The following is an 18,159-nucleotide window of genomic DNA, read 5'->3' as shown; positions in this document are numbered from 1 at the left end:
TGGAGCAACCTGGGCTGGTGGGAGGTGTCCCTGCCCATGCAGGGGGGTGGGACTGGGTGATCTTGAAGGTCCCTTCCAACCTCCATGATTCTCCTGGCTCCCTCTCCCAAGGGATGTGGGTTTGGGTTCCCTATATCCTGACTGGCAGCAGAAGCTCAGAGCCCTCCCAGTCACCCCCCAGCCTGGGGTGACGCTGCACGAGTGGGGGAACTGAGTCACGGGAAGGTGGAGAGACCCACCAGCTGCAGCAGGAGGGTTGTCCCCTTCCCGAGACACCTCCAGGATGGGCTCTGTGCCTCAGTTTCCCTTTCCCTGTACCTCAATTTCTCCACCCCTCCCTGTGCCTCAGTTCCCCTTTCCCTGTGCCTCAGTTTCCCTCCCCTCTTCTCTGTGCCTCAGTTTCGCTGTCCCTGTACCTCAATTTATCCACCACCCCCACTGTGCCTGTTTCCTTTCTCCCCCTCTTCCCTGTGCCTCAGTTTCCCTTTCCCTGTACCTCAATTTCTCCAACCCTCCCCGTGCCTCAGTTTCCTCCCTCTTCTCTGTGCCTCAGTTTCCCTGTACCTCAATTTCTCCACCCCTCCCTGTGCCTCAGTTTCCCTCCCCCCCTCTTCCCAGTGCCTCAGTTTCCTTTTCCCTGTGCCTCAGTTTCCCTCCCCCCCTTCCCTGTGCCTCAATTTCTCCCTTTCCCTGTGCCTCAATTTCTCCACCCCTCCTCGTGCCTCAGTTTCCCCTCCCCCCTCTTCCCTGTGCCTCAGTTTCCCTTTCCCTGTGCTTCAGTTTCCCTCCTCCCCCTTTCCCTGTGCCTCAGTTTCCTTTTCCCTGTGCCTCAGTTTCTCCACCTCTCCTCGTGCCTCAGTTTCCCTCCCCCCCCTTCCCTGTGCCTCAATTTCCCTTTCTCTGTGCCTCAGTTTCCCTTTCCCTGTGCCTCAAGTTCTCCCCCCCTCCCCGTGCCTCAGTTTCCCTGGTGGCAGCGGGGCAAGGCCAGGGGGCTGCAGGGCTGCTCAGAGGAAGGTGCCAGCGGCTGTTCCGGCTGCGAGGGACACCCAGGGGTGCCGAAGGCTGCGGGTGGAGCAGCAGGGCCCTGGGATCAGCTGGGACAGGGCAGTGTCAGTGCTGGCTGGGATATCTGGACCTCATCCGTGCCGGGAGGGAGGGACGCGGGTCACGAGGGGCCTGAGGAGCTGTTGGCAGGGCTGGGGTGCTGGGCAGCCTGCCCTGCCCCCCTCTCCCCACATCTACCTCCCAGATGCTCTGGTTTCTTCCCCCCTTTTTCTGATTTTTTTGTTTTTTAGGGGAAACCTCATGCCAGGGACTTCCCTGGCAGGGCCCAGCCTGGAGCTGCTGCTGGAGGGAGGGCTCTGCAGAGCTGGTGGGTTCCTGGCCAGCTGGGACACTGGGAAGGAGTTGCCTCCTCCTTGGAGGGGAGGGATGTAACAGGGCAGGGATGCAACAGCCCAGTGCTGCTGGGAAAAGCTGGGAAAGAGGGAAACAACAGGGGTGGAGGAGCTGTGAGGAGGGGAAGAGGCTCACAACGCAGGGATGTGCTGGTCCCCTGGCCAGTGCCAAACTGGAACCAACCCCCTCCTGTGTTTCGTGACAGGGTGGGTGCCTGGGATTCCCCTGCCTGCTCCTGCTTCCCACTGAGCACCAGCTCAGTGTTTCCTCCTGGTTTTCCCCAGCCCAGGGCGTTTGCTGGGAGAGAGAAGATTCCCTTGGAGAGTGACACCCAGGGCTGTGCTGGGTTCTGCTTCCTCCTGGCTCTGCTGGTGCCAAGGATGCTCTGCCCACTGCTTGTCCTGGGAGCACTGGTGCTCAGCCTGGCAGGTGAGCAGGGATGGAGAGAGAGGGGTTGGGGTTGGCATGGTCCGAGTGTCACCACCCTGCAGGAGATACCCTGAGTGCCACCTTCACCCCGACAGAGCTGCCTTGGAGCTGTGGCTCCAGGTGGCAGGAGCTCCCACGAGGTGTTTCTCCTGGTTTCGTGGTCCTCCAGCCACCCAGGGCATCGCCCTGTGGGTGGGTGGGGTGGTTCCTGGGCCACCCTCACCACGGGGGACACCACCTCCCGTGTGCTGCAGCTGAACAGGGGAGGACAAACTCCTCACTGACCTGGGTCTGTGTCCCCACCTGCTGCAGCTCCTGGTCCCTCCAGGTTGCAGCACCTCAGCCCAGGAGAGACGCTGGGACCCAATCCTTTTGGAATGCTCAGCAGCAGTTCCAGCCAGGCTGTGTCGTGTCCCTCAAACCTGCTGGCATTTCTTCTTGGCCTGAGGGAGACGTGAGGCTCTGGAACCTGCCAGGAGCCAGGCAGGCTGCCCCAGCACTCCTGGCTGCAGTCCCTGGCAGGTCTTCTCCAGCCTGACTTCCTCCTGTGGCTCCTCATCCTCCCTGCTCAGGCTCTTGTTTCAGATTGTCTCACTCAGGGAGGTGGTTGCTGGAGGTGATGGGTTTGAGGTGGGAATATCAAGCACATCTCTAGTCTGAGGCACGATTTTCTGAGGTTGGGAGGAGCTGGTGAATGAATGAGCTGGTGGTGCCAGGGTCTGTTTTGGGGGCCATCACTGCTGGCTGCCAAGGGGCACCCCAAGTCCTGGCTCTGAGGATCTGGCAGCCCTGGGAGGGTTGGCATCGTTGCTTGATGCAGAGGCAGGGCTGGCATTGTGCCCTGGGCTTGGGGACATGGTGGGCATTGTGCTGGGGGCTCAGGGAAGTGGTTGGCACTGTGTCATGGCACTGGGACATGGGTGATGTCCTGCTGGGGGCTCAGGGAGGTGGTGGGCACCGTGTCATGGCACTGGGACATGGGTGATGTCCTGCTGGGGGCTCCGGGAGGTGGTGGGCACCGTGTCATGGCACTGGGACAGTTGCCATCCTGCCATGGCACACAGGTTGGCATCATGCTGGAGCACTGATGCCATCTAGTGTCTGCCAGCCCGGCCCAGCTCCTGGGGACACGGGGACTGGGTGTCCCCACTGCTGGCACCCACCAGCCTCCTCTCCCCGTGGGGAGAGATGGGGCTGTGTGTCCTGGGGGGTGCAGGTTTGGGTGCCTGGAGCTGGCATCTGGTGCCCCAGGGTGGGTGCTGGATGTGGGGTTGTCTCCCTGCTGACTCTGGGGGGGGGGGTGCTGAGCTGCCACCTCCCCACAGGTCCCTCCTGTGGGCATCCCTTGATTGGCTTAGCTGCCCTCTGGGTGGAGAACGAAGGAGGTGCTTCTGCAAGGTTGTCCTTGTCACCTTCCTGCAGGTGCCATGGAGATCCAGGTCCCTGAGGAGCCCGTGGTGGCCCTTTTTGGCCGAGATGCCACCTTGCTCTGCTCCTTCTCCCTGGAGGCCAACTTCAGCCTGGACAACCTGACCCTCATCTGGGAGCTGACAGATACCAAGCGCTTGGTGCACAAGTTCTCCGGGGGCAGGGACGAGCTGGCAGACCAGGGAGGGGGCTACACCAACCGCACAGCCCTCTTCTACGACCAGCTGGCCCGGGGCAACGTGTCCCTGCTCCTGCGGCGGGTGGAGATCTCGGATGAGGGCAGCTTCACCTGCTTCGTGCAGCTCCAGAAGCACAGGAACGCAGCTGTCACGCTGCAGGTGGCAGGTGAGAGGTGAAGAGTCAGGGTGGTCCTCGCGTGTCTCCCCCCCAGCCCTCCTGAGGAGGAAGGTTCTCATCGTGCTTTGGGACTTCGTGGAGGGTCTTTGTTTCTCTCTGCCCTTGTTGTGGTCTCCTCAGGAGACCCACTGTCTGCATCTGTCCCTTCCCTGCCGTGCTGGGGAGGCTCCCTGCTGAGAAGCATGGCCATGAAGGAGCTGGGAAGGCTTCAGCTGGTTGCTCTTACCAGCTGGAAGGGTCTTTCTTGGGGCTCACCTGACCTCACTGGGTTGCTTCAGTTCCTTGGGTCTTCTCCTTCACCTCACGCCAGCTTCACCTCTTCACCTCCTTCACCTCTCCCTTGCAGCTCCCTACTCCAAGCCCAGCATGAGCCTGGAGCCCAGCAAGGACTTGAAGCCAGGAGATCTGGCAGCCGTGACTTGCCACGCGTCCCGTGGCTACCCCGAGGCAAGTGTCCTCTGGCAGGACAGCAGGGGCAGCAACATCACCGAGAACGTCACCACTTCCCAGGTGGCCAACGAGGAAGGTCTCTTTGATGTGCACAGTGTCCTCCAGGTGCTGGTGGAGCCCAGCAGCACCTACTCCTGCCTGGTGAGGAACCCGGTGCTGCAGCAGGAGACTCATGCCTCTGTCACCATCACAGGTGAGCCAGCAAGGGCCAGCACTGGGGGAAGGGAGGGGTGGCTCTGGCTCAACAAGGTGACCGTGGTGGCACTGGGGTCCCTCCTGTGGCCCAGAGCCACCCTGGGGGTTGCTGCCCCATATCCCTGCTCTACCTCTCTCCCCGTGGACCTACAAGGGCGACTTCAGGCTGTGCTGTCCTCCCTGTCCCCCCCACGCCAGCATCCCAGCTGGGACCAGTGCCCCTAGTTCTTAGTCTCTGGCTTTGCTAGTTGCCCTGTCCCTGTCCAAACCACCCCAGAAGCCAGCACAGGGCATGGTAGTTGCCTTCTCCTAGCAGGTGGCCATGGGATGCTCTCAGTCTGGGGTTCTCCAGCCCAGCTGTGACAGCCCTACTTCAGGAATCCAGGCTGGAGGGGTTCCTCAACCATCCTCAGCCTCCTGGCTTCACTTGGAGCTCCTCTTGCTGCCCTCCTGGAGCTCTTCATAACCTTCTGTGTTGATCAGACTTTCATTACCCTTGCTATGGCACTTGCTGGACCATCAACCTTTTAGCTGGAAGCACCCTATTCTTGCAGGAAAGCTCTGTAGATGCTGCTGGTTGGGGACAGAGGGGTGGCTTTTGCATGGGCTCCCAAGTGTGAGAGCAAATGGTCAGCCTTGGGGGGACACCTGTGGAGAGGCAGGGCTTGGGACAAGACTTTATTTCAAGAAGGAGCAATATTCCAGGGAAAAATCAGATTCCCAGTGCTCCAGGAGCTATGCCCCAAACCCTGGTGGTGCCTGCCAGGCCATCTGAGACCCTGGAGAAGGTGGCCCCATCCTTGGTGGCCCCATGGTGTGAGATGAGAGGGGGAAGGGATCATGTGAAACATCATCTGCAGCTTCTCTTGAACGTCTTGTTTGAGTTCATCAGTGCAATTATTGAAAGGTTAACTCAGTATTTTGGGGAGTGACTCAACCTGCTGCTTCCCTGGCTGGATCCAGACCTGCTGGAGGAGGCTGGCATTAAAAAAAAACACTGATGGTTTTGCTTCCAAAGCCACCAGTTGTGTCACCAACACACCTGGGGACGTGCCCCTGCCACCCAGCTCCTGGGTGCTGACACGTGTGTGTGTGTGTGTGTGTGTCCCCTTGTGTGCTCACCCTGGTGACATTTCTCTTCCTTCCCCCTGCAAGGCCACCACCTGGCCTTCCCTGCCGTGGCTCTCTGGCTGACAGTGGGACTTGCTGCCTGTGTGGTGGCACTACTTGCTGTCCTGGCCTACGTGTGCCAGAAGAAGATCCGCCAGAGCTGCGAGGAGGAGGAGGACAACGCAGGTAAAGGGGGTGGATCCATGGGTGGAGGGGGCTGGATTGGAGGAGCCAGGGCAAATTTGTCCTGGCATCTTGGAAAGGATGAAGGGGATGATCTGCCTGAGGGTAGGGAGGCTCTGAAGAGGGTCTTGGGCAGGCTGGATCCATGGGTCAAGGCCAGTTGTTGGAGGTTCAAGAAGGCCAAGTGATGGGTCCTGCTCTTGGGGCACCACAAGCCCAGGTGAAGCTACAGGCTCTGGGGAAAAGGACCTGGGGGAAAAGGACCTGAGGGTGTTGATTGGCAGGGGTTGAAGATGAGCCAGAGTGGCCAACACAAGCCCAGGTGAAGCTACAGGCTCTGGGGGAAAAGGACCTGGGGGTGTTGATTGGCAAGGGTTGAACATGAGCCAGAGTGTGGCCAGGTGGCCAGGAAGGCCATCAGCATCCTGGCTGGTGTCAGCACTGGGGGGTCCAGCAGGGCAGGGATCACCCCCCATGCTGGGCACTGGGGAGGGGGCACCTGGAATCCTGGGTCAGGTCTGGGCCCCTCAGGACAGGAAGGACATGGAGGGGCTGGAGCGTGTCCAGGGAAGGGGAACAGAGCTGGGGAAGGGGCTGGAGCACAAGTGTGAGGAGCTGGGGGTGTCCAGGAGGTGAGGGGAGACCTGCTGGCTCTGCAGCTGCTGAGAGGAGGTTGGAGCCAGGGGGGTCGGGCTCTGCTCCCCAGGAACAAGGGGTGGGACAAGAGGAACCGGCCTCAGGTTGTGCCAGGGGAGGTTGAGGTTGGATCTGGGGAACAATTTCTTTCCTGAGAGTGGTCAAACATTGGAACAGGCTGCTCAGGAAAGTGGTAGAGCCACCATCCCTGGCAGTGTTGGATGAACAGGTAGATATGGCACTTCAGGACATGGCTGGCATGGTGGTGTTGGGTTGGTGGTTGGACTTGATGGTCATGGAGGTCTTTTCCAGCCTGAGTGGTTCCCTGATGGTTGGAGCTGCTGGGCTTGGCAGGCTCCAGCAGATCCATGCCAGCTTCGTGCATCACTCTTGGTGGCTCTTTCAAACCTGGTTTCCTCCCACCTGGGTCATCTCCCCTTGTCACCTTCCTGCTCCCAGCATCCTCTGTGTGTCTGGCACCCACAGCTGGGCACATCTGGAGCACCTCTTCCCAGACACTGCCTCTGGCACCACGAAACACCAAGTGCTTTGACACAGAAATAGCAGGAGAGAGATGCTCCTTCCTTGTTTTCTGCATCCCTCTCCCTGTTGGTTTTGTTTGTTAAATTATGGAGAGGAGTTTGCCCAGAAAAGGGGGCTTTGTTGCTTTAAAAACATGCTCTGAAAGTGGCTGCAGAAGCAGCTTTGCTGGCATCCCCTGTTTGGGTTTCCCTGTTTGGCTTCCTTGTTTGTTTGGCTTCCCTGTTTGTTTGGTTTCCCTGTTTGGTTTCCCTTTTGGTTTTCCCTGTTTGGTTTTCCCAGTTGGTTTCCCTGTTTGTTTTCCCTGTTTGTTTTTCCCTGTTTTTTTTTCCCTGTTGGATTTCCAGTTGGGTTTCCCTGTTTGGTTTTCCCTGTTTGGTTTTCCCTGTTTGGGTTTCCCTGTTGGGTTTCCCTGTTTGGTCTCCCCTCTCTGCTTCCCAAGGTGTTTGCTCTGCCAAAGCCTCTCCCTGCCAGCTCTGCTGTGGGGCCAGGACCTGCAGGCTCCTTCCCCAGGGGCTCCCACTTCCCTCCTCTCTGCTGAGGACCTGGGTGCTGGTGCCACCACGATGCCTTGAGGACAGAGGGATTTTTCCTTGGCAGATCCCAGGGAATCCTCTGCAGGAGATAGAGAATCATAGAATCCCAGACTGGTTTGGGTTGGAAGGGACCTTAAAGACCATCAGGTTCCAACCCCCTGCATGGGCAGGGACACCTCCCACCAGCCCAGGTTGCTCCAAGCCTCATCCAACCTGCCCTTCAACACTGCCAGGGATGGGGCAGCCACAGCTTCTCTGGGCAACCTGGGCCAGGCTCTCACCACCCTCACACTCCACAATTCCCTCCTCATGTCTCACCTCAATCTCCCCTCTCCAAGTTTAAAACCATGACCCCTTGTCCTATCAAGTATAATATTATTTATAGATATTTTTCCCCTCTCTAAGAGTATTTTCTCCCCAGCCAGGGGGTTTGTGACCCAGCCATGGCCCTCAGTCCTGTAGCATCAGGACACAGCTCCAAGCCCAGGTCTTTCTGCACTGCTGGCTGCACAGCCTTAGCAATGACCTTTTCTCTGGCTCCTGGTCACCCAGAAATCAGGGAGAAGCCCTGGAGAGGCAGGAGGGGGGAGCTTTGCTGCTCTTCCTACCTGGGAACATCCTCCTGGCAGGTCCTGCCCAAGAGGGTGCAAAGCTCCTGGGCTCCCAGCTGGGGTGGTAGCCTGGTGGGTGCTGTGGGAGGGGGAAGGGGATGCTCATCCCTCGGTGCTGATGGGGTGTCCTGGGGGATCTGGGGTGTCCTGGGGGATCTGTGGTGGCCCAAGGGATCCGTGGTGGCCCCACTGAGCCCCTGGCTCTGCTCCAGATGGTGGCTGTGCTAGAAACAGGGAATGAGCAGCTGCCTCTCCTGGAGCTGGGACTGTCTGTGCTGTGCTCCTGGGGGACCTGCCACCACAGCACAGCCTTGTGCTGGGGGGATTCTCCTCTCCTCCCCCAACTATGGGGTGCCAGGGGGGTGCTGGGTGCCAGGAGGGTACCCACCAACTCCTCCCTGAGCATCCTCAGCAGGGCCAGGGATGTGCAGTGATAGTGGGTGGCTCCAAGCAGCTGGGGACAGTGGCAACCCAAAGGGACAGCCACCCAGGGGAGGGGTTGGGGTGAAGCCCAGCAGATGTTTGACATCCTCTTTTTGCAGGGACAGAGGAGCAGGATGAGGAAGGACCCAAGACAGGTGAGTGGGAGGGGCTTGTGTGGTGTCTGCTTGTGCCACTGTCCCCTGCCAACCCCCTGCTGTGCCCTGTGTCACAGCTCAGCCCCCTCCCCATGCTCCTCCTCTCTTCCCTGCACCCTCAGCCTGGGTGAGGGTCCCTTATCTCCCTGATAAGCTGCACTGTCTCCTGGGTGCTGGGGGTACCAGCTCCTTGGCTGTAGGCACCAGGAGTTGGTTTGCAATGGGAACTGGTGGGTGCAGTTCTCAGGGTGGGGTCCCCAAAATGGGGCTTTTAGGTTTGTTTTTTTAATACCTGGGGAGGTGTTTCCTTGCTCCTCACCCTCCCTGTGTCAGCTCTGGGGCCTGACCTTGTGCTGTTCTGCTTTTCACAGCCCTGCAGCCTCTGAAGAGCACAGAGAGCAGAGATGGTGAGTGTGTCCACCTTGTGGCTGCCCCATCCCTGGCAGTGCTGAAGGGCAGGTTGGATGGGGCTTGGAGCAACCTGGGCTGGTGGGAGGTGTCCCTGCCCATGCAGGGGGGTTGGATCTGGATGATTTTTAAGGTCCCTTCCAACCTGAGTCATTGCAAGGCATTTGGGTCCTTTGGGGTGGTTTTTTGGAGTGTTGCCATGGGTTTGCTGAGAGGAACAGGTGGGATTGGTGCTCACCTTGTGGAGAAGGAGGCATGAGCTTCATCCCTCCCCATGAAGAGTTCCCCAGTAGCAACTTCCTGCTGCTTTTTTTATTCCTGAGCACTGGAATCCCAGCTCCTGTTCTTGCCACTCAGCGTCTCCTCTCAACCTCCTGGCTTGGTGCTGCCAACCTTCCTTCACCCAGTCACAGGCTGGTGAGGTTGGAAGGGGCCTCTGAAGATCATCCAGTCCAACCCCTCTGGCAAAGCAGGATCACCTCCAGGAGATCCCACAGGAACACATCCAGATGGGTTTGGAATGACACCAGAGAAGGAGACTCCACAGCCTCTCTGGGCAGTCTGGCCCAGGGCTCTGCCACCCTCAGTTTTTCCTCATGTTGACCTTGAACTTCCACCCATCCCAGCCTGGTGATGGGCACCAGCACTTCCCATGCCTGGTCAGCTGGTGAAGCACCAACCAGCTCAGCTTTTCCTCCTTTTATTCCCTTATCTCCCCCTCACAAGCTGCCACAGACCACGTGTGGCTTCCCAGCCTCTTGGCTTTTCACCCCTGACTCACCCTGGTTGCTTCACCCTGTGGGTGACACATCCCCCCTCTTGCTCCTCAACCTTTGCAGCAGAAATGGAGCTTGGAGAAGAACATCTCCTGGGGTTTGCTGGCTGGGAGGGGCCGTAGCCAGGAGGGTGGATGGAAGGATAAAACCCTCCATGTGCTGGATGGATTTGCCTGAGGGATCAAGCCTGGCAGTGGGGATCCCAGTTTTCCAGGGCAAGGAGAACCCAGAGCTGCTGGGTTCACCACATTCACTCATGAATCTGGACCTGGGAATGGTTGTGGTTTGGTTTTATTCTGGTTTTTCTTTTTTTAAGGTCTTTGCTGATTTTTATTTAGTAATTTCTATTTCTTCCTTTCTTTTTCCTCCCCAGAGAATGAGCAAGAAATCGATTGACAGGAGCTGGGACCCCCCCCCCAAGCTGTGCCCTGGAGCAGCTGAGATGGAGATCTGGGGTCCCCTGGGGAGGACTTGGACCTGCTGCCACCCCTCCCCCAGGCCCTGCCACCCTCCTCCATCCCCAGCCACATCTTCGGGGTGTCCTGGGGCTGGAGAGAGAAGCTGCTTCTCTTTGTCCCTGGGGAGCCCCCAAACCTGGTGCATCCTCCCTGGGGACAGTCTGGGTGGCATGGAGGTCCCTCCTTGTCCTTCTGTCCATCCCCACATGGGGCTGAGAGCAACTGGGGTGCCCTGATCCCACCCCCCATCACCCCCTGTGCCTGCTCCCGTGTGGCTGCACCCAAACCACCCAGGTCAAGTGTTGGTGCCTTTCCCAAGCCCAGATGCCTCCAGAAGGGTGATGGGCTCAGGGAGCAACCCCAGAACTTCTAAGGCTCCATGGAAGATGGACCTGCAGGACCCTCACACACAGGGGGATGGTGCTCTCAGCCCTGATGGATCCCTCGCTCTGGGGACATTTGGGGACTTATTTTTTCACCTTGTGCCACTGTGGTTCCTGCTGGACTTCTGAGTTTTGCCTTATATGCAAAAAACACCCCCCAAAATCCCCTTGGGGTGATTTTCCTGCCTTGAATTCAGCTGGGGGGTTGATTGGGAGGTGCTGGGGGGTGAAAGGCAGAGCTTGGGGGGGACCTGCTGGCTGGGTGAAACCCCCCCCCTGTCCTCCCTGTGGTGACAAAGCTGATACTTTGGGGGCTGAAGCACCAGGGGGGGACACAAATCTGACTGGGGGGGACTGTGTTTCCCATGGGATTGAAGGTCTTTGCCCCTGTCTGTGTCCTGGGGACCCTCCCTCTGCTACTGGGGTGAACAGGGTGACACGTCCCTGGTCCCACTGGTGTTGGGTTGGTGGGGGAAGTACCTGCTGTCCCCCCCTCCCTGGCTCTTCTGCTGGTTTTTTGGTCCTTATTTAAAAATCCAGCCTCTGAAAGGGATTGTTGTGCCTTGGCAAATAAATGTTGGGGGTTGTTTCCAGGCTTGGTCTGGTCTCCAGGTTGCAGCTTTGGCTGGAAGGAGTTTTAAGTACTGAAACTCCTCAAGTGCCACCTCCATGTGTCCCTTCCCTGTCTGTCCCTCTGTCACCTCACACCGTGTCACCCTCACCCATCCCCATGGAGAAGACCACCCCAGGGATGCAGACCTGCCTGTCCTCATCCTGCCTCTTCATTTTGACACCTCCAGCAGGAGAACAAAGAGGAAAGAATCCCAAGGGGATGTTACCATCTCTGTGGTGGCTCCAGAGTCCAGTTTGGGACCTTCCCAGCTGAGCCCTGGAGGTTCATTTTGAGCTGCATGGACCTGGGCTCTGCTTTTCTGAGCAGATTTCTAAAAGGGAGACCAAGGGAAAGGTTCTGGGATGAGGGAAGGGGTGTGGGTGGTGGTTTCATCTCAGGGGGGTTTTGGTCTACAGCCTGAATGAAGAACTGTGGTTTTTCATGAGGTGTCATTAGTATTAATTGGCAGCTGGACTGGGGGGAATGAAGCCATTAACCAGCCCCTGGTGGGCAGCAGGATGAGTAGTCCCCATGTCCCCCATGGTCCTGAGATGGTGCCAGCATCCCTGGGGATGTCTCCTCCAGTTGGGAGCTTTCTGGGGGGTTTCTGAGGGTAGATTGGAGGGTTTCTTTGGTATCATTGGTGGTGTTGGTCGTCAGCTGGACTTGATGATCTCAAAGGTCTTCTCCAGCCTTGGTGATTCTGTGATAGTGCAGCCTGGGCCATGCAGGGTGGGGATGGTGAAGGAGAAAATCATCCTGAAGTTGCAGCAGCCCAGGGAAAATCCTTGGGTGGCTCAGGGTGATGAGATGTCCTGGGCAGTGAGCCCAGGGGGATGTCCTGTGCTTTGGCATGAGATAAAGCCCCCCCAGAAGGAGCTTAGTTGTCCTCCTTGTCCTCAAGTGCTGTCTTGCTTTTGGGGGTGTCCAGGTGAGGTGGGTCTTTTTGGGAGGAGGAAACCAACCAGCATCACCCTCAGGGTGTCCTTCATCCAAGGTGCTGGTTTGTGGCTCAGAGCCAGGCAGGGATGAGGCTGGTTGGCCCTGGTGCCACCACCCTGCTGGGTTTTTTTCCCTTCCCTCCAAAACCCCAGCCTCCTTTTTCCACCCATTCCTGGGCACCAGTGAACTTGGCAGGCAGGGAAGTGGGATTTAAGAGGGATGCAGAGTGGGAAGGACCTGGCACCCTGACCTGGCAGCAGCTCTGCTCTCAGAGTTTGCTCTCAGCCCTCCTGGGAGCAGCTGAGGCTGGAAGTCCAACCAAACACCCTGGTTGGGTTAAAAAACCACCTCAAAAGAAGGGTGGGATGTTGCTTCCTACAGCATGGACCAAAGGCTCCCACCATGGGACTCATCCTGCTCCATCAAAGACTTCCCAAGGCTGGGCTGTGCACCCCTTGGAGTTGGGGCTCAGGGAAGCTCTTGGGCTCCTGGCAGCCCACACTGCAGGGAGCAGGAGGTTGTCCCCAGAGTCCTTCAGTGCTGGAGGAAATCTCTGCTGGGAGGACTTCATGATGATGGATGCAGCACAAGCTGTGGCCTGAGAGCTGGGAGGTGGTGGGTGGGACATTTGTGCTGTCTGTTGCTCTCTTTTTGCACCCAAACAAGAAGGAAGACACTTTCTCACCCAACAGGTCCAGGTTTTTCAGGCCAGGGAACTCTCCCATCCCCTGGTTCATCCCAAGATGCCTGAATTGATTCTCCACCCTCCCACTCCTGGTGCCTCCACCCAACAGCTGGTGGCTGGAGCTGGTGCAAGGGGTGAGAAACACACCTTTGGGCACAGGAACCTGGGGCTGTGTTAGCCTGGGGACATGGCCCTGGGGCTGCAGGTGGCTCCTTGGGTTCCTGGAGGAGCTGCATCTCTCCCTCAGCAGGAGCAGAGAGATGTGGGGTGCAAGGTCCACGTAGACCTCCCTCCTCCAGCTGGTTTGCAGGAGGTTGGGTGAATCAACCTTCAGGGCTGTGTCCTGCTGGGTGATGGGGCTGTGGGCAACATCAGCATCACCTCCTGTCCTCCTGGTTGCCTTTGGCTGCAGGAACCCCCCTGTGAAAACCCAGCTTGTGGGGTGAAAGACACTAACCTAGTGGAGGGGTGGGCTGGGTTTGGGGATGACCCACTGGTTGCTGAGTTAATAAAGAAGGTTTGAGCTGCTAGAGAGGTTTGTCTTGTTGTGTCATTTATTCATCACTCTTAAAACCATCAGGGGCAGGGCTGGGACATGGGGCTGGTGCCAGAAAAGGGTCTGGTCTGGTTCATGCTTTGAGGAGACAACAATTCAAGGCCAAGTGCAAGGTTCTGGGGGTGTTCAGCCTGGAGAAGAGAAGGCTCCAGGGAGACCTTAGAGCACCTTCCAGTGCCTGAAGGGGCTCCAGGAAAGCTGGGGAAGGACTTGGGACAAGGGCAGGGAGGGAGAGGACAAGGGGGAAGGGATGAAAACTGACAGAGGGAGATTGAGGTGAGACATGAGGAGGGAATTGTGGAGTGTGAGGGTGGTGAGAGCCTGGCCCAGGTTGCCCAGGGAAGCTGCGGCTGCCCCATCCCTGGCAGTGTTGAAGGGCAGGTTGGATGGGGCTTGGAGCAACCTGGGCTGGGGGGAGGTGTCCCTGCCTGTGCAGGGGGGTTGGGACTGGATGATCTTAAAGGTCCCTTCCAACCCAAACCATTCCACGATGATTTTATGACCATGCATGGGCCAGCAGGGGAAGGGGATCCCACCAGGGATTTGGGTGCAACCCTGAGTGGGAGCTTTGCTCATCCCCATGGTCTTCCCTAAAAACAAACAGAGCAGGTGACCCCACCTCAAACCCAACCTCCAGCTCCCTGACCAGGAAGAAGATCCTTCAGCCAGCAAACCCCACTTCCCAGGGCCAGGCACCCTTGGGAACACACCATGGGTGCCACCAAAAGCCCTTCCTGGATGGTTCAGCCACAGCTTGGAGGAGCAAAACCTGCCCAGGGCATCACCCCCACATCGAGGGGACCCCCTCAGTGGGTTCTGCCCTCACAACAAGCACCTTGGGGTGACCCCCACCTCTCCATCCAGCTGGGTGGTGGCCAAGTCCTTAGTCATGGAATCCTTGACATGAGCAGCTGTGCCAATGAGCTTAATTAACACGCAAGGGCCAATTAATCTCTTGATTACCCCTGCCATCCACTTATCAGCTGCTATGATGGGAAGATCAGCTTTGGTACCTCTGCTATCTATGCAAATGAGCTGGTTATGATGCCTTCATTAGTCCCAGACACAATTACCCGGCACAGACACCCATGACATGGAGCTTGGCCAGGTTGTCACCACAGCCAGGCCAGAACCCAGGTGGCTTTTGCAGTTCCAAGTCCCCTCTCTCTGCTTCTCAACGTGCCGCCTCCAGTGGTGCTGGGTTGATGGAGACCTGCTGGTGATGTGGGCAAGACCAGGGGAGAAGAGTCTGTGGGAGCCTGACCCTGCCCTTGTCATCTTGGTGGCCACAATGGGCTCCCTCACTTCTAGGGAGAAGGACACGGGCATGAGCAGAGGGTTTGTGGCCACCAAGAGGCTGATGGCAACCCATGACATGGGATCAGCTGCTCCAGGGCAATTCCCAGGTGGAGGTTCAGGGAAATCACCCTCCATGCCCTCAAAAGGGGGAGATGGTCCCAGCTGGGTCCCGTTGTCCTGAGCTGCTCCTGGCTGGGTGGGGACCAGGTGTGCAGCCCCCAGGTGTGCTGGGCCTGCTGGGAGTGCTGCTATAAAAGCCTCCTGAGCAGCAGTGTCTCCATGAGCTGCTCCTTCTGGGGTCAGGATGGGGTCTGGAGGCAGCCTGGGGGTGGCTGTCTTCTTCTGGGTGTTGGTTGGGGCAACATCTTCCAGCTCCTGGGGTTTCCCTCAAAGGGACTTGGGGGTCTTGAGGGCTCGGGGGGATTCCTCTTGGAGCTGGCCCCGTGTGCCTCCCTTCTCCCAGGCTTCTCCTTGGGCTTGGGTGGATGTTTCCCAGCTCCAGGCTGCAGCCCCCCTGCACCCTGTGGCCGTGCAGTGCCAGGAGGCCCAGGTGGTGGTCAAGGTCCACAGGGACCTCTTTGGCACTGGACGTTTGGTGAGGGCTGCAGAGCTGAGCCTGGGCTCTGCTGCCTGCCCCCCTGTGGCCCAGAGCCCTGCTGGGGCCACCACGGTGACCTTCCTGGCTGGGCTGCACCAGTGTGGCAGCACCTTGCAGGTGAGGTGGGACACCAGGGTGAGGGGCTGCTTCAGCTGGTGGACCTTTCTCTGGGCTTGGGGGGGACATGGGAATGGTTGTGGAGCACTGTGCTCTCATGCTGGGTAGTTCATCTTGGCAAAGATGAAGTGTTGGAAGTCACCTGGTGAAGGTGACACCAGGGCTTGGGGTGAGGAGGGTCTTGTCTGGTGGCAGCAGCTCTCCAGGGAGGGGTGGTGCCACCATAGCAGGGCTGGGTTTTGGAGTGTGGGGGGTGATCTTTGCACCCCAGCTGAGGCAAAATGAGGGGAAGGAACTTGCTGACCTCCCCAGCAGGAGAGGAGCAGGTCCTGCTGTGAACCCGGGGGCAGGAGGATTGTAGACCTGCTTTCCCACAGCTGTGCCCACCTGATGTGGCACTTGCTGGAGGGCTGAAGCCCTGGGGACTGGTCTCCTGCAGGGCTGGCACCTCTCTCCTCCTCAGCTGACAGGTCACCCCAAAGCTCCACTGCATCCCATGTCCCTCTGGCATGGGGATGTGGAGGAGCTGATGGAGCTGTGTGTCCTGGCCCAGTCAATGCTGGGGAACTGCTGCTCCTGAGCTTCTGGTGGACTCACTTGTTCTACTGACTCATCTCTTCCAGATGACCCCGGACTCCTTGATCTACAAGACAAGTTTGTCCTACAAACCTGCTCCTTCTGGCAACCTGGTCATTGTAAGGACCAACGCGGCTGTGGTTCCTATTGAGTGTCACTATCCCAGGTGAGCACCTGGGGGTTGCCCCTCTGCTCCTGTGGCCCTGAGGTGGTGGTGGCATCTTTCCCAACTCACGTGTCTCCTATTTAGGAAGGGCAACGTGAGCAGCAAGGCCCTCCAGCCCACGTGGGCTCCTTTCCACTCCACGCTGTCGCTGGAGGAGAAGCTGAAGTTCTCCCTGCGCCTCATGACTGGTGGGTGCAGACCTGCCAGAACTTGTTGCCCTCAGGTCCCTGCTCCTGCCAGCTCTTGGCCATGTGCTGAGAGCCAGAACCAACCCCCAGATCTTGCAGAAGTGAGACATGGGGTTGCTCCTCAGTTAGGAGCAAGGGAAGGGTGAGGTGCTTTGCTCCAGCTTCACCCATCACCTTCACTCTGCCTTCCAGATGATTGGAGCACTGAGAGGTTCTCCAATGGCTTCCAGCTGGGGGAAAGGCTCCACATCCAGGCTGACGTTGCTTCTGGGGGTCATGCACCTCTCAGGCTCTTTGTGGATGACTGTGTTGCTACTCTGAGCCCAGACAGGAGCTCCTCACCCCGCTATGCCTTGGTGGACCTCAGTGGGTAAGATGGGGCTGTGCTCCCTGGGGGTCCTGCTGCAGCTGGCTGGGGTGGCCCTGACTTCTGCCCCTCCTCCAGGTGCTTGGTGGATGGGAGAGCAGAGGACACCACCTCAGCCTTCATCTCTCCGAGGCCGAGGCAGGAAACGCTGCAGTTTGTGGTCGATGCCTTCAAGTTTGCAGGAGATGACAGAGCCCTGGTGAGATGTGGTGCCCACCCTTCCTCCCCCTCTGTGCTCAGGAGCTCTGCTGCTCCCCAGGACCAAATTTCACCTTGGATGCTGGTTTGATTTCCCCTTCCAGATCTACATCACCTGCCACCTGAAGGTCTCCCCAGCTGACCAAGCCCCAGATCCATTGAACAAGGCTTGTTCCTTCAACAAAGCCAGCAGCCTGTGAGTAGCTGGTGTCCCAAGGGAGGGGGACAGCCTGGAGAAGAGGCCTGATGGGTGTTTCTCTTCCAGTTGGGCTCCTGTGGAGGGCACTGGAGACATCTGCAGCTGCTGTGAGACTGGCAGTTGTCCATTGCATGGAGGATACTCCCAGAGGATCAACCCCCCAGCCCGTTGGCCAGGGAGGCGCTTGAGGAGGGACCTCCCTTCCCAGCAAGGTAGGGCTTTGTGTCCATGGCCCCACTGCTTGGGGTGGCCAAGATGCTGGAGGATCTTCAGCAAATGCATCTTATTTGAAGGACCAACCTGGTTCTTCTAGGTCTTGTGTCATGGGACTTATTCAAAGCCCTGGAGACCTGCTGGTGCAGGCTCTGCAAGATCCAGGCTGAGCAGGAATCACCTCCTCTGTGTCACCTCTTCTTAGGTGGGTCCCCAAAGGCAGCAGAGGCTGAAGTCTCACTTGGGCCACTCTTCATCCTGGATCCAGCTCAGGGGTTATGGAGATCCCCAGGAGGTCTTGCACCAGCAGAGGAGACCCCACATGGTACGTGTCCTTCCTGTGGCTTCAGGGCTCAACTGAAGGTGACCTCAGGTTGATCCTGGATCATGGATCTTCCATGACTTCCCACCTGAGCAGAGACTTTATGATCACCAAAAGGTGGTCTGGGGGGGACAACACACTTTTTCTCACCAAATTTGAGATGGTGGGAAAGCCACTAGATGTCAGCAAGTGGTTCTTGTCTCTTCCAGGTGCTGCTGAGGGGCTTCCTATGGTGGCCCAAGTTGTCCTGCTCACAGTGGCCATTGTGCTGAGCTTAACTGCTCTTGGACTGTTTCTTGTGTGCCAAAAACTGTAGCTACCCTCCTGGAGTGTCCTTGTGACTCCCTAATAAAGGGAAGTGTTTCTGTCCTCCCCTTGTGTCCTCCATGGGAAGGGTCTTCTCCAATGGTGTGGGGGGCAGTGAGTCATCTCTTGGGGTGGCCACAAGCTCTTGGGAAGCCACCAATGAACCAAGTCTTTGGTGGGACCAAAGATTTGGAGATCTGCTGCTGCCTGAAAGCATCTTGCAGACCACAGCACTTGGAGGTGGAAGGTGCCTCTTAGCAGGAGAGGACTTCCCAAGTGGCCAGTGCTGCTGGTGAGGCTCCACGTGGGTTGGACACTTGGCATGAGATGCTGTGCCT

The 18,159-nt window shown here is 58.1% G+C and overlaps 2 protein-coding genes across 2 annotated transcripts; both read left to right on the top strand.

Moving 5' to 3' along the window:
- Window positions 1-1,778: 1,778 nt before the first annotated feature.
- CD276 (CD276 molecule) lies at window positions 1,779-10,031 on the top strand. The gene is made up of 7 exons (XM_010005929.1): window positions 1,779-1,827; window positions 3,250-3,600; window positions 3,959-4,255; window positions 5,413-5,553; window positions 8,416-8,451; window positions 8,823-8,858; window positions 10,009-10,031. Exons 1-7 carry the CDS (start codon window positions 1,779-1,781, stop codon window positions 10,029-10,031), a joined length of 933 nt encoding a protein of 310 aa, XP_010004231.1.
- A 4,844-nt stretch (window positions 10,032-14,875) lies between these two features.
- Window positions 14,876-17,831, top strand: LOC104396123 (zona pellucida sperm-binding protein 3-like). The gene is made up of 9 exons (XM_010005928.1): window positions 14,876-15,286; window positions 15,910-16,028; window positions 16,113-16,216; window positions 16,409-16,586; window positions 16,662-16,782; window positions 16,886-16,977; window positions 17,047-17,192; window positions 17,399-17,518; window positions 17,725-17,831. Exons 1-9 carry the CDS (start codon window positions 14,876-14,878, stop codon window positions 17,829-17,831), a joined length of 1,398 nt encoding a protein of 465 aa, XP_010004230.1.
- Window positions 17,832-18,159: the final 328 nt, after the last annotated feature.

This window comes from Chaetura pelagica, unplaced genomic scaffold (assembly GCF_000747805.2).
Source record: "Chaetura pelagica isolate M959 unplaced genomic scaffold, ChaPel_1.0 scaffold369, whole genome shotgun sequence".
Lineage (NCBI taxonomy): Eukaryota > Metazoa > Chordata > Aves > Apodiformes > Apodidae > Chaetura > Chaetura pelagica.
Note: the sequence above shows the minus strand (reverse complement) of the source record. Positions and strands in the feature narration are given on the sequence as shown.

Coding starts and splice junctions, on each gene's coding strand:
- CD276 (XM_010005929.1), top strand. CDS start 1,779: ATGCTCTGCCCACTGCTTGTCCTGGGAGCACTGGTGCTCAGCCTGGCA. Junction 3,601..3,958: donor TGTCACGCTGCAGGTGGCAG/GTGAGAGGTGAA, acceptor TCTCCCTTGCAG/CTCCCTACTCCAAGCCCAGC. Junction 8,859..10,008: donor GAGCACAGAGAGCAGAGATG/GTGAGTGTGTCC, acceptor TTTCCTCCCCAG/AGAATGAGCAAGAAATCGAT.
- LOC104396123 (XM_010005928.1), top strand. CDS start 14,876: ATGGGGTCTGGAGGCAGCCTGGGGGTGGCTGTCTTCTTCTGGGTGTTG. Junction 16,029..16,112: donor ATTGAGTGTCACTATCCCAG/GTGAGCACCTGG, acceptor TCTCCTATTTAG/GAAGGGCAACGTGAGCAGCA. Junction 17,193..17,398: donor GGACCTCCCTTCCCAGCAAG/GTAGGGCTTTGT, acceptor ACCTCTTCTTAG/GTGGGTCCCCAAAGGCAGCA.